This window comes from Pteropus medius, unplaced genomic scaffold (assembly GCF_902729225.1).
Source record: "Pteropus medius unplaced genomic scaffold, Ma_sr-lr_union100, whole genome shotgun sequence".
Classification (NCBI taxonomy): domain Eukaryota; kingdom Metazoa; phylum Chordata; class Mammalia; order Chiroptera; family Pteropodidae; genus Pteropus; species Pteropus medius.
The window spans coordinates 6,832,363-6,846,925 of NW_024351729.1; the positions used below are offsets into that span (position 1 = coordinate 6,832,363).

A 14,563-nucleotide genomic window follows, 5' to 3' on the forward strand; every position below is an offset into this window, starting at 1 on the left:
TTACAGATAAATGTTTTCAAATTTTTGGGTAAATACCCAGTAGAGGGATTGCTGGGTCAAATGGTAATTCTATTCTTCATTTTTTGAGGAACTTCCATACTGTTTTCCATAGAGGCTATGTTCTAATTTATATCCCCACCAGCAGTCTATGAAGGTTCTATTTTTCCCCCCACAATCTCTCCAACACTTATTACTTGTCTTGTTGATGATTGTCATTCTAACAACAGATGTGAGGTGATATCTTATTGAGGTTATGATTTGCATTTCCCTAATAGCTAGTGAAGTTGAGGATCTTTTCAGATATCTGTTGGCCGTCTGTATGTCTTTTTGAGAGAAGTGTCTGTTCAGGTCCTCTGCCCATTTGTTAAGTGGATTGTTAATTTTTTTGTTGTTGAGTTATGTGCGTTCTTTATATATTTTGGATATCAGCTCCTTATCAGGGGTGTTGTTTGCAAATATATTCTCCCATTTGGTTGGTTGCCTTTTTGTTTTGTTGATGGTTTCCTTTGTTGCGCAGAAGCTTATTAATTTAATATACTCCCATTTGTGTATTTTTGCTTTTACTTCCCTTGCCTTTGAGGCTAAATGAATAAATTCCTCTCTAAGACCAAGGTCCATGAGTTTAGAACCTGTGTTTCCTTCACTGTGGTTTTGACTTGCATTTCCCTGAGGATTAGTGATGTTGAGCACCTTCTCATGGACCCATTGGCCATCTGTTATGTCTTCTTTGAGAGAATTCTGTTTTCTAAACTATCAAGAATAAAATCACAATTGCTATAAAAAGAGAATTTTATAAATAAGTGTTTTCAGGGGTGCTGAGTAAAATTCTCTCTCTAAAAATACCGTTTATCATGATTTTACTTTTACAAAGAGTATAGTCCTTATTGAACATCCTTACTTGGTTCCCCTTCTAACTTACTTTTTTCCAAGTATACAGTTTGATAAGTTTTTAAATGTTTAAATTCTAGTAAAATATATATAACATAAAAAGTACCTAAGATACCACTTTTATAACCCATTTCTAGGATTGGTACAATTGTTACCATAGGTCCGACTCAGTCCCTGACAAAAGGAGGATGATATAGCCATTATTAAAAGGCTCTGGCCAAGAATGTACCCACTGTGATAAAATCCTAGCAGTAATGTTGTAGGAATATAAAACATGTGAAATAAATGTTCATGTATCCACATAGATAAATCTTGAACACATAACGTTGAGTGAGAAAAAGCAAGTTACAGAGGATATAAACAGATTGCATATGTAATGTTTTTAAAGATATACAACACCATCTATTGTTTTGGAATATATGTACACAATGCACATGCACAGATTTAAAGGTGTAAGTAAAAATCAGAGTATTTAAAGACAAGGATGGGGATCATATATAAAACTTAAAGACAGCGGTTCTTCTTGGGAGAGAGAGTCAGGAAGGGAGGTGATGGGTCAGGAAGCCTAAAAGAGTCTCTTCAGCTCTGTTCATTGGTTCCTAGTTGTTCAGCCCCCATGGAGATGAGGGTGAGTCAATGAGAACAAAGCCATAGGCCAGCTCTCACAGAGCTGACATGCTAGTGAAGGGAGACAGACAGAACACGAACAAGTAAATACACTGTATATGTCAGGCAGTGAAAAATGCTAGCAAGAATAGGTTAGAGGCTGATGGAGGGGGACTATTTTATATAGGAAGATCAGGGAGTGTGTCCCAGATAAGGTGATATTTATGCAAAGACACAAATGACACAAGGACTATGTATTTATGTAGGGGGAAAGCTCTACATCTACAAAATTTTATTTTTATTTTTTAAGTAAATATGACAGTGTTCACATTTGTTCCAATCAGTGGCGGGCTCACAGTTGTTTTCTGAATGTTTGAGAATTTTCATACTGAAGCAAGAAGATTTTAAAAAGAAAGCCCATTACTATCAATTCCTGAAAGATTTGAAGGAAGGATGTCAGATATCTTTAGATTTCTTCAAAATGGAATGTCTTGAGCCTGTGACTGCAGATTCTGTTTCCTTAGGGGTCTTGCATATTGGGGCCCCTTGAAAAACATCCAGTAATGAAGGATGCTGCCTGTTAGGTTATGCATGCTTGCTTGTCTGTCTGTCTGACGGTCTGTCTGTCTTTGCTTCCCCAATAACATACGTGTCTGTTCAAACACTGAGTGTTCTCTCTTTGAAAGGGAGAGGGCAAAGGATGAAGAGCCAACCCAGCACATGTGTTTTAAATATGGGGAAAGGCATATAAACCAAGCAAGTGAGGACACAAGATATAAATCAAGCACTGATAACACAGATAGGACCTCTGTGCGCTGGAGGGAAAAACACACGGTGTCTATACTGGTGAGCTAAAGAGCTGCCATTTATTACATACTCCAGTGTCACTCTTTTCCCTCTCTCCTCCCAAAGAAAGGCATAGTATATCTTAGCGATGTTCTGTTCCCACATGCTCGGCAAAGTGGGGGGATTCACAGCTACATGAATCCCTCAGACTTTTTGGGAGGATAACATAAATTGACTAAGAAAATATATGAGGAAGTATAAGAGGCATCGGCTACAGTGCTACACCTCTAGCAAGAATTTAATAAACATTTGGTGAATGGATGAATGTATATATTCATCCATTCACAGTAATATGACATACATTTTTTTGCCTCACAGTAATATGACATACATTTTTTTTGTGCTCAGAGAATTTGCTAGGTCACTAAAGTCTTTCACATACTTTGCCAGAGACTGCTGGTTTGCTCCAACACCTCTCTTTCCTTCATCATAAATACTTATTTTTAGCTGAGTACTAGGCCATTTGATGTGGTTCTAAACAATATATAAACATTCTGTTCTTAGTGGAAGTGTCCTTAAAGAGAAGGGGATTACCCTTCTTCCACTTTCCTCCTTCCTGCTAACTGGAATTTGGATGTGATGGCTGGAACTCAAGTGGTCATTTTGGGCAATGAGAAGCCACCTGCCAAGGATGGCAGCACAAAGGGAGACAGGGCCTGGATCCTACCACCATGGAGTATCGTGCTAGCCCTAGACAGCCCATCTCAGGATTTGTCGTACATGGAATATATACAAACTTCTATTTTACTCAAAACTACTGAATTTTAGTAAAATAAACTTCTTATTCTACTAAAAGCCAAGATTGTACTGTTACTGATTTTCTGTCTAATGCAGCCAAATCTAATTCTAACACATATACATATATCATTTCATCTCCCTAACCATAACCGTATAAAAAGCTTGTTACTGTGCCCATTTTATAGACAGTGAAATGAGGCCAGAATAGATTAATTGGCTTGCTCAAAGATGCACAGAACCCAAGGCTTCTGCCTCTGAGTTGAGCCCAGTGCTCTTTTCCCTATACTACAGATGCATTTTGGTGTGGCTGATGGATTATGTGCAAACAAACAAAATATATCAAGCAGGGACATACAAAGTTTAGTTGTGAAGGAGTTATATCAGAAACTGAGTATGTGCAGGTGGGGGGAGAGAAAGCCAGAAAGGAGTTTAGAAAAAGGAACTAAAGGAGAAAGAGACGGTGGCCTGTGTTACACTCTGGATGACTTTAGAAAGTACACGGCAAGAAACCCATAACTGTCTTAGAGTAATTGCCAGGAACATCATTTTAAGCAGAAAGTTGGCAAGTGACATGACTATAACCAGCTATGCAACCTCCTAGGGGAAAAGCCCACTCACTCCCCAGGCTTCTACCCTAATTGAATAACATACACATTTAAGCTCTTCGTATTTCTTTTCTTTTTAAGTCAGTTATAATAATAATACATCTATAAAACTATAACTGGGAAGTCCTCCGTTGCCATAATTATTTAGCTATTTAACATTTGAAACCAAAAGTAATATCACCTTGGTAAAAAATCAGGGCCAACACAGCTAATTGATCTAAAATATAACTTATATCCTTTTAGTTTGTCTTTTAAAAATAGTCTGGGTATTTGGTTGTCTCTGCCCATTTCATTTTTAAAATGAGTCATCTCTTTTCCACAAAGCTCTTTAAAATTTTTCTGATTACAAGTGTATTCTGATCGCAAAATAAATTAGAAAATCAAAAAAAAAACAAAACATGGAAAACTTTTCTGGGAGCTTTTACTTGATTTTTATCCTAGTGGAGACTAACAACAAAAAATTATTTTTTGACCTTGAATAGCCAAAGCAATCTAGAGAAAGAACAAAGCTGAAAGCATCACACTCCCTGATTTCAAATTATATTACATAGTTATAGTAATAAAAGAAGTATGGTATTGCCATGAAAACAGATACATAGATCAATGGGATAAGATAGAGAGCTTGGAAATAAGCCCACACATATACACTCGATTAATTTATGACAAGAGTCAAGAATATACAACAGGGAATAGATAGTCTGTCTGACAAATGGCTCTGGGAAAACTAGACAGTCCATGCAAAAGAATGAAACTGGACATTATTTTACATCATACACAAAAATTAACTCAAAATGGATTAAAGATTTGAATGTTAAAACCTAAAACCATAAAATTCCTAGAAGAAAACACAGTTCCCTGTTTCATCTATATTGCACATACCTTTAGCTTATCTTTGAAACTTGGTTATGGTCGTTTAACATACAAAAGTTTATAGTTTGTATATAATCAAGGTATCCATCTTTTCCATTAGATTTTTATCTTTACTATTATGCTTAGAAAGTCCTCCTCAAACCAAAATGGCAAAAATATTGTTGTATTCCCCTACTTTTACCTTTTTATTTTCTAATTCTAGAATTTATCTTGATATAAGAAATTTAGTAAGAGTTCAGCTTTCTAATTTTACCAGAACTTATCTCAATACCATTTATTAAACAATCCATCTTATCCCAGTGGTTTCAAATGCTTTTTTTAATACCAAAATTTTTAAACCAAATTTTATACCAAATTAGACTTGAGCCTAATTCTTGACTCTCTTATCTGTTCCACCAATTTGATCGTCTACTCCTGTGCCAATAACACACTGCTTTAATTGCTATAGCTTTGTAATTTGTTTTAATATATTTTGGAAGGCAGCTATACTCACCACTATACAACCAATGCCGCCTGTTTTAATATATTTTGGGAAACTCTCTCCTCATTGATTTTCATGAGTTTCCTAGCTAGTCTCACATGTTAATTCCTCCAGATTTAGTTTAGAATAATCTTGTCAAGTTTCCCCAACCGAAGTCCTACCACCCAATTCAAATGCACTGAATTTCTATGTTAATTTCAAACAATTGAGTCTTCTTTCCATCTGAGAATAATGTAGCTCATTTATTCACACTTACATCCTTCCCCCCAAATTTAGCATCTAATATAAAAAGGAACCATATCCTTCATCCTAGTGATATTTACATTCTCAAGCTCTTTACAAAGTACATCTTTAATTGAGAGATTTTTTTCTTTGTGCTGTAAAAATGTCTAGCAATTACAAAATAATACTAATGGCTTTATACTTGGAATATTTCCATGGCTCTAAAACAATCACCACTACTATCTGGTGGGTACAAATTGTAGACCATTGTAGGATTTCTCCAAACTCGAAAGACAGTGCCGGAGAAATGGGGCCTCAAGCTGCTAGCATCCCCGGAGGATAATTAAGAATGATGTTAACCAGACCTGCCTTCACACGTTTTAAATGGCCGTGAAGCCACATAGCTGCAGCCTGCTCAATGCCGTCTGACATTCATGAATCATTCTCTATAGGACACAAGTCATGGCTTCCACATCACAGGCTCACATTCTGGGCAGTGGTCCAACAAGACGCAGGGCATGGGACAGTATTGCCAGGCACATGCTAAGAGACGGGTACCCACTCTCAGGATAAAAAGCACCAATCCCTGAGCAGCAAAGGGAACGCCAATCTGCCCCAGGGCCAGTGAGCCAGAAGTGCTGATAATGCTTGGAGAAAGGGCCCGCAAGAGCATGGGCCCTTTGCTTCAGGATCACACTTTAGATTTCCAGATGCAGGTGGCCAGAAAAATCTTAACCACTGAATATTTGCTGATCTCATCCACGGTTAGCAAAACAGTGGCCTACATGCCAGATCTGGCCCACAGATGTGCTTTCTTTGGCCTGAATAATGTTGGACCATTCTTTTTGGAACCAACATTTAACAATTTATAGATTTCCTATATTTTCTCTTTAAAACTTAAAAAGTCTGGGCCACATGGTGCCTACATTCCTGTGCAGCAACACTTGGTAAGAGCTTAGTGGGTCATCACACCCACTGACTCTAATTTATAGGGTGTCCAGGTCCCTAAGCTAACAAAACATCTCAGGTCTTTATTCCCCTATCGAATTCTTTATTAAAAAATAAAAACATCAGTAAGCTACATGCAGGTGAGAGAAAATACACAAAAATCTAGAAGCTTAAAAGGCTGTGGTATATAGTTTGTATTTCTAATGTTCTAAGGAATTTGACATAACAGAATGAAGCTGAGAAAAATTTATAGAACATATTAAATTTATCACTCAAAGTTCTTTAGGTAGAGTCTTATTGCACTCTGGGTGGATTCAAAAAATATATTCTATTTTTTTTAAATCGTGCAAATTTCTAGTTATAAAATAAGTCATGAGGATATAATGTACAGTAAGCGACTATAGTTAAATACTGTGCTGCATATTTGAAAGTTGCTAAGAGAGTAGATCTTAAAAGTTCTCATCACAAGAAAAAATGTTGTAACTATGCATGGGGATAAATGTTAACTACACTTATTGTGGTGATCATATATGTAACATATGTAACATCCCTATACAAACACACAGGTACACAAGAACAAATTATCAGTTTCCTATGGATAATCTATCTTGTTTTTTGAAAAAAAAAAGTCCCCTTATCATACAATGTTGATACAGTTTCTTTTTTCACATTTGGATAATCACAGGCCACCATCACCAAAATTAATACCCACAGTCCAGAGCTACAGCTTTAATGGTTTTGTCTCCTTTCTTCACTGTAAGTTCTTTGCCAACATAAGCTTAGCTTTCACCTCAAGATTTAGTCTAGTATATTCACCTATCTTCTCTTCTCATCCTGGAATCAGAGAGAATAAGCAAAATGCACCAATATACTTGGGCCAAATCCTATTATTCTATAAAACATTAACAGCTTGAAAAAATCATTTTGTTGTATAAAATAGATGGACTAGAATAATCAACTTGAGGATAACCCAAGTGTAAAAAGACATTTTTGAGATTACTGAAACAAAATAAAATCTAATATACACTGGGTATTACATGATATTTAGAAATTATTGTTCATTTTATTTGGTAGGATAATGGGCATGGGTGTGTGTGTGTGCACGTGCGTGTGTGTGTGCGCATGTGCGTGCACGCATTCCTATCTGTTAGTGATATTTTAAAAAAGAAATAAACATCATGGGTTTCCTATCATATTGGACTTACAAATCTTGGAATTGGAATCTTTCACAGTTGTTACAGACTTTAAACATCACCTCATCCAGGCATGGGGAAAAGGTTTCAATTTATAAGCCAACTCCAATTTAATAGTGTTGTCCTGAGAAGAAATTTTGGTCTTTAGACTCAAAGAAAAAAAAATCATGATCCATTAGCAATGTTGGCCAAGGACACAAGATAGGAGAGTGAAGCCATATGTGCTACCATTAGTCACCTTTAGAACCTCCAGTCTAGTAGTATATCATAGAGCATATTACTTGTCAAGTCAGCTCATTACTTCTTTAGACAGCTCTGTCTATTAAGTTATTTTTTATATTTTGAGCTGAAATCTTATTTTCTGTAGCTCACAACCACATGTCATAATAAGTTTAGTTCCATTTTAACTTGACAGTGTTTGAACTATTGGAGACAGTTCTCCTATCCATCTCAAGTCTAAAATATCACTAGTTTCTTCAACCACTGTTCACATGGCATGGTTCCCCCCTGTCTTCACCACTCACATTGACAGGCACCAATTTGTCTCTGTCCTTATTCCAGTGTGGTACAGTAACACTGCCTGTTGATGTCATATTGTCATAGCATAATCCCTAAAATGCCTTTACTGAGTTCAAATTTTGATTTTCAGAATCTCTGCATTCATTTTGAATTCAGATCCTCCACCTCAAGTACAATTTGGTTAGTTTGATGAAGCCTTCTAAAATCTTTCTAGTTACCAGCCACATCTGGGTCAATTTAAGTGAATTTCTCAAAGTGTACAACTGCCTTCCCACATTTCCAGGCCCTGGCATGCCACTAGTCAGAGAAACCACAAAAAGACTTAGAGTACCCTTCTTGATCCTTCCTCAAATCCATCTACCAATTTTCAATCTTACAACTGAGACCTGAGCGACGCTAACTAAGCCAGACACTATGCGACAATTTGTCCTCACTGGCAGAAATGAAAACCAGGCCATCACAAATTGACTCAATATAAGTACTAAAGTGGAGTGTAGTCATTCTCTCAACATGTGCTTCAAGGACTGGACTGGGCAATTGAGCAAATGAGAATAAATGACATAATGACCACATCATCTAGCAAATATTCTTTCAAAAGTAAAACACAGATATAAGTAACTCAACTAAAGTGATTAGTGAGGTATAAAGAGATATGGGAGTTGAAAGAAGAGGTAGATGTCTTTGGCTGAGTTGGAGAGGTAGCAGAGAAGGCAGCAGAAAGGAAGTAAGAATTAGGATAACTTAGTGGAGGAAGCAATAGGTCTGGAAGGGCAGATGGGATTGGAACAGTGGAGAAGTGAGAAAAGAATAAATACCAATGGGTTAAATAATTTGATTTGGTTGAAGCATAGGGTTCATGAATACTATTAGCGGGAAATAAAGTTTGGAAAAATACAAAGAGGCAAAGCTGAATGAGATTGCTTTCTGTATCAGGATCAGCTAACCAAAGGGTATTTATACCAAATAACATGCACCCATCAAAACACACAGAGAGGTGGGGAAGAAAAAGAAAGGCCAAAAAATCAGAACCCACCCTCAAATAAATTGGGTAAATAAAGAGGGGTAAAGAGAGAAAAGCAAGGGCTAAGAATGGAAGAAAAGAAATATTGCCTTCCCACTAACAGAAGGGACTCATATTATTTATTGCCCTTTATTGATGTTTAAATGTACTGATTAGCAGCTTCTCTTCCCTCTTGAAACGAATCTCCAGGCTGAGATTTCTAATCCTTATTTGTCTTCCATCTCCCTGTGCCCTTTGTTATCTCTCACTTCCCCTAACTACCTAATCCACCCCAAGCAAAAGAGTCAACATGACTGATCCCTGAGGAGAGTTGGCAAAAGAAAAGCATGATGTTAGGAGGACAGTTCAATGTCTCTAACATATCTGATGACAGAGTGGGGATCACATGATCTTTATACCCACCTGAGGAGTGGGAAGTGGGAATATGAAGAGGGAGTCGAAAGAGGTATAAGTGGAGGAAAGGGACTGTGGACCCCAAAAGCCATATGATCAACCTAAGGAACTCAGGCCTTCCTTCTGTTCATTCATTCATTCAATCACTCATTCATTCATTTATTCCTCTCCCTTCTCTGCTGTCACACATCCAGCACCCCACAAATACAAAGCAAATGTCACAGTAGTACCCCTTAGGTCTCAGTTTACACATCGCTTCATCAGTCCCTTGTGATTAATCTAGGGCCATATATAGCATCCTGGATTTTTCTCTTTCAAAAATGCATCGCAGTATGACTTATCATTCATTGACTTCTCTGCCATGTTGCAATCTCCATGAGGGAAAGAGCTGTCTTCCCACTGCCATATCCCCAGTATCTAGCACAGGTTCTGAACTCAATAAATAACCCCTGAATATAAGACACTACACAGAAAAAAGTAAGTGGTATCACTTGAAGTCACTAGAATTCTGTAAGACCCCAAATTGGTATGGCCAAGATTGCTAACTATTCACCAAAGTTCATGTTCTCCAACTCTTTTGGGACACAGCTACATTGATTTCTCAGTCTCCCTTCTAGTTAGATGTGAATGAGTTCTGATCAATGGGATGTGAGAGAAAGTGACTATGCCAGTTCCAAGGTGACCCATAAAAATTCTCCCATGCTTTGCTTTCATGCTCTTTCTTCCCTTATGGCTGGATGGACTGGAGACAAACCCCTCAGGTGACCTTGGAAGCCACATGTTGATACCTAGGATCCTATGTAGAAAAGAGCCACCCTCAAATCTGTTTATAAGAGAACTACTCTTATATTTGAGCCGTCATACATTTAGGAATCTATGTGTTACAGTAGTTAACCTATCTAACTAATTCAGTAACAGAGTTAAATTACAACTAAAATTAAGCTCTCCTAACCTTTATCAGCCAGCAACTGTCACTTCCCTAAGGAGAAATAAAGGCCACTTAGAGGCCAGTAAAATCTTTCTTGGTATGTATGAATGAACAAAAGTTGTGTTTGCTTGTGATCATCAGGAAAAGACAGTAACTTTGCCTTTGGCTTCCCTGGGCTTGGGCCATAGCCACAAAATAGGCTGGGCAAATTCTGGTGACGTCAAAACACTAGACAGCTTACTTGCTTTTTCTCTTCTCAGACATACAAGTCACGTCCCACAGACCTTGGACAAAAGCCCAACTTCCTTCTCAAGTAGCCTAGCCCTGGCCTCATCTGCGCTTACCTTGCAAAAATGCCACAAAACACTGGCCTGTTTTCAGAGGAGAGGTTGCCAAAAGCTTTTTCAAAAAGCCACACCAACTTGCACTGCCACAGAACAATGCTGTACCAAATAACGCATTCGGCCAACCAGATAGAGACAGAACCTCAGACATAATTTCCCCATGGCAAAGCTCTTTTTACACTGCAGATGTGTTTGACTCTTTCTGTTGTTTCTACTTAACACTGATATTTCAAAGAAAACGTTTCTCCCTGTTGGACTGGAGCATTTAGGTAATTGAGTCATATTAAGAGAATTAGTAGCATGTATTGTATATAATTGCTTGTTCAACCTAGGTCTAGGAAACTATTAAAAGGGTAAATTATTGACTAACTCTTTCTTCATTGAAGATTTGTTCTGAGATCTTCCCAATATAATGGTTCTTAATCTTTTGGGGATCGTAGACACTTTTAATTACTTGTTGAAACGTCTTGACCCTTTTATGGAAAAAATATAAATGTCCACAAGTGCACACATACATTACATATGACCCCAGGGTGTACACAGGATGCCTTGTTCATCTATGATCCCAGGTTTGTCGGCACTCCAGGGCAGAAGTCAGCAAATTTTTCCTCTAAAGGGCCAGACAGTAAATATTTTTGGCTTTTCAGGCCACATATAGTCTCTGTCACATTTACTCAAATTTTTAATTGCAAAGCAAAAACAGACATGGCTGTGTTCCAAAAAAACTTTATTTATAGACATTGAAATTTGAGTTTCATATAATTTTCATGTGTCACAAAATATTACTCTTCATTTTTCATCCATTTAAAAAATAAAAATCATTCTTAGTTGGCAGCCTGTACAAAAACAGGTGACAGACCATAGTTTGCAAACTCCTGCTATAGGGCATGGGTTCTAAACGTAAAAATATTACATCTTTACTTTCACTAACTTCTCATGGAAATTTTACATTTCCTTGCATTATGAACGTAGACAGCAAATCTTAGGGGTATCAGCAGTAACTGTGACTCGGTCACCAGCAGAAATCACAGGCATGCACATACCGCATTAGAGTGCTTTCAAACAAGGCAGAATATTGATCATGCCCATCACTATTTTTAAATTATGGTAATTGTTAGATCTTCTGCTGTATCTTACTATGTAACTATATTGATAAAGAAGCACATATATTGTTATATCACAAATTTGACTTTTAGTGTTTTGGTAACTGTATTTCAATATCAATGATTTCCTTTCTAATCCTATATATTTTATTTTGGGGATTTAAAAACAGATTTCTGAGAAGCAGTCCTGAGCTTTCACCAGATGCCACAGAGGTCCTCGGTACAGAGAAGGTTGAGAGGGTCTGAACAGGCAAAACCATAGCATCACCTACCAGAGCGTTCACATCTTCGGTTTTGTGGATGAGCATCCGTATCTCCTCTGGATCACCGCTGAAGATTGCCTGGACCAGTGGTGGCTGTAAACACAGGAGAACAATCTGAATTAAAACTATAATTAAATACATTTGATTGCATTTTGGGACAGATGGCTACAAGATTTGTTCCCCCCAAATTATCAATTGGTAGACAAAGATGAATAGGGCTCAGGCCCACCCTCACTAGAAGTCTAGTGGGGGAGATATCTGCATAAAGAAATAATTGTTATATGATTTGGGAGCCATGACAGATAGCCACATCTAACCTGGGGCTATGAATATAATATGAAAATCACCCATCATTGAAAACTGTCCTTGACAGGCCTTTAAATTCCCCATCAAGGAAACTACCAAAACTGTGGTCGTATGCATACACTACCCTGTCATTCCCCCACCTCTCATTAGACAATGTTCCCTGCTGCTCTCAAACAATTCCATCCTAGAGGATGCAAATGGCCATGTTTCTGGCCTCCTGATCAAGGGTTTTGTTTGGAAAACCCTTGAAATCATTCCCTAACGCTTCCCATAGCTTTAGCCAACAAGCACTGAGTTTTAAATGCGATTATGACCCGCTGACTATTTAAAGTAAGTGGTATAACAGTGGGGTGAGGAGCAAGAAGGAGGGGCATTACTGAGCGCTTATTATTGAACTCACCGACATTAAACAAGACTGAACACATAGTAGAAGGATATATAAAGTGTGATGGAAAAGCAGCTGTAGGAGAAACTAGCTCTACTTGGGTGGTAGGTAGGATGAGGAGAAGAGTGTATCCAAAAAAGTTTCCCGGAAGGCACCTAAATGAATATGAATTTGCAGACAAGGAAGGGCATTCCAGGCAGAGAAATCAAAGTATGCAAAGGTGTGAATATGCAAAGACCCTGATATGTTAGAAATGCTGCCATCAACCTGGTGACCAGTATGTGGGGTAAAAGAGGAGAAGTGGTTAGTGTTGAGCTGGCCCCATGGGGTGAAGGGTCCTATTCAAAGTCAGCTCCACCACTTGCCAGCTACATGTTAAGCCCATTCCCCATGTGTAGTCTGGGGGTGAGCATGATCTTTGCTGTCCAGCCCCTCATAGGACTGTTATTAGGAACAAATGAGATCATTTATAGGAAAACCCTCTGTAACCATATAACTCTACACAAATAACATAGTTTCATTTAAAAAAAAAAAATGTTTAACAATGCCAATGTGGAGTATTTGATGATTTTTTTTCAAACTTAAAATACCTTAGCAATTTCCCTCTTTCTTTCTTCCTCCTTTTCTCTTGCCCTCTCTTTCTCCTTCTCTCTCTCTCTTCCTCCCTCCCCACCCCACCTCTTCCTCATAATTTTTGGAAATATTTTAGTCTTAGTAGGCAATTAGATAGCAGCAGTTTCCCAAAATTGTCTGACTATAAGAATCACCTGAGATGCTTGTTAAAACAGTCTTCTCAGATCCTTTTCCTGGAGGTTCTGATTTAGTATATCTAGGGTGTAGGTCTGTGAATCTAGATTTTTTTTTTTTTTGAGAAAATTGGGAAGTTTTATATTTTTATGATACTATTAAACATATTGCCCAAAAAGGATACTGTTGAATCTAGATGTTTAATAAATTCCCACTTAATTCTTAGGAACTGGTGAACATAGGCCTAAGGTAAAATTATTAGCCTCGTCCTCCCCTGTGCAATCCTCATTTTCCTATATATTTTCTGTCCTCTTTTTTTTTTACCAGCCAATTGCCTTTCTTATAGGTTTCAATGGTTAATTGGGGGGACCAGTATCAATAGGACTGGTCAATAGGATGTAGTAAGATTTCCCGAAGAAACACTATATAAAAAATATTAAATTGCAGATAAATATTTCAATATGCCAAGAATTTGTCCACAGTTTTCCCCTCTGCCATAAGTTTCCAGCAGGTTAATAGATGTATCTCTTTTTGGCCCAAATACTCTCTCAACTCTACCTTCTTGCCAACTCAAAGATATTTTTTTCAAATTGCCAACAATTAAGTTGAAGAAAAAAAGTCTTGAAAAGAATGCAACTTTTCTTCTGGATCAGTGTCAATTGGTTGCTCTGCCTAAAATGATGAGATCCTTCCATATGTTTGCTGACTACCCGCTAACTAAGTCTCTGGGTTATCTGCCCTGTGGCAAGGACTACATTTCCTATAAAACACAGAGTCCAACACAAACTCAGGATTTCAACAAGAATATTGAATCTTGTTTATCTGTTTCATAATTCTCTATCCATTGTGCTCATGGCCAAATGCTTGTGTGCACTTTTCTGTCTTTTTGAACTTAAGAAAAAACAACTAACAAACACCAATAACCATAGGATGACAAGCAAAAGCAGACACTGACAAGATTTTAGTGTTAATCAACAGTGATCAATCAACAGTTGAGAAGTAAAGATTCTGAGGAGCAAACCCATCCTGGTAGTTAATGCATCACTAGTTAGTCACTTTAAGGAAACACAGCTAGGTAAGCAAAGCTTCACATCCCTCATGAGTGTAAGAAATGTGTACAGATATTCTGTTGCATTCAGTCCTCACACTTCTCAAGA

General features: G+C 37.6%; 1 protein-coding gene across 4 annotated transcripts in view; it reads right to left on the reverse strand.

The window, feature by feature from the left end:
* Positions 1 to 14,563, reverse strand: part of ANKRD44 (ankyrin repeat domain 44) — a 277,127-nt gene that overhangs the window by 163,247 nt on the left and 99,317 nt on the right. For all 4 annotated transcript variants that reach the window (XM_039844326.1, XM_039844324.1, XM_039844328.1 and 1 more), the window contains exon 2: positions 11,978 to 12,061. In XM_039844326.1, the coding sequence (XP_039700260.1) occupies positions 11,978 to 12,061 (84 nt within the window). The remainder of the gene's footprint in view (positions 1 to 11,977; positions 12,062 to 14,563) is intronic.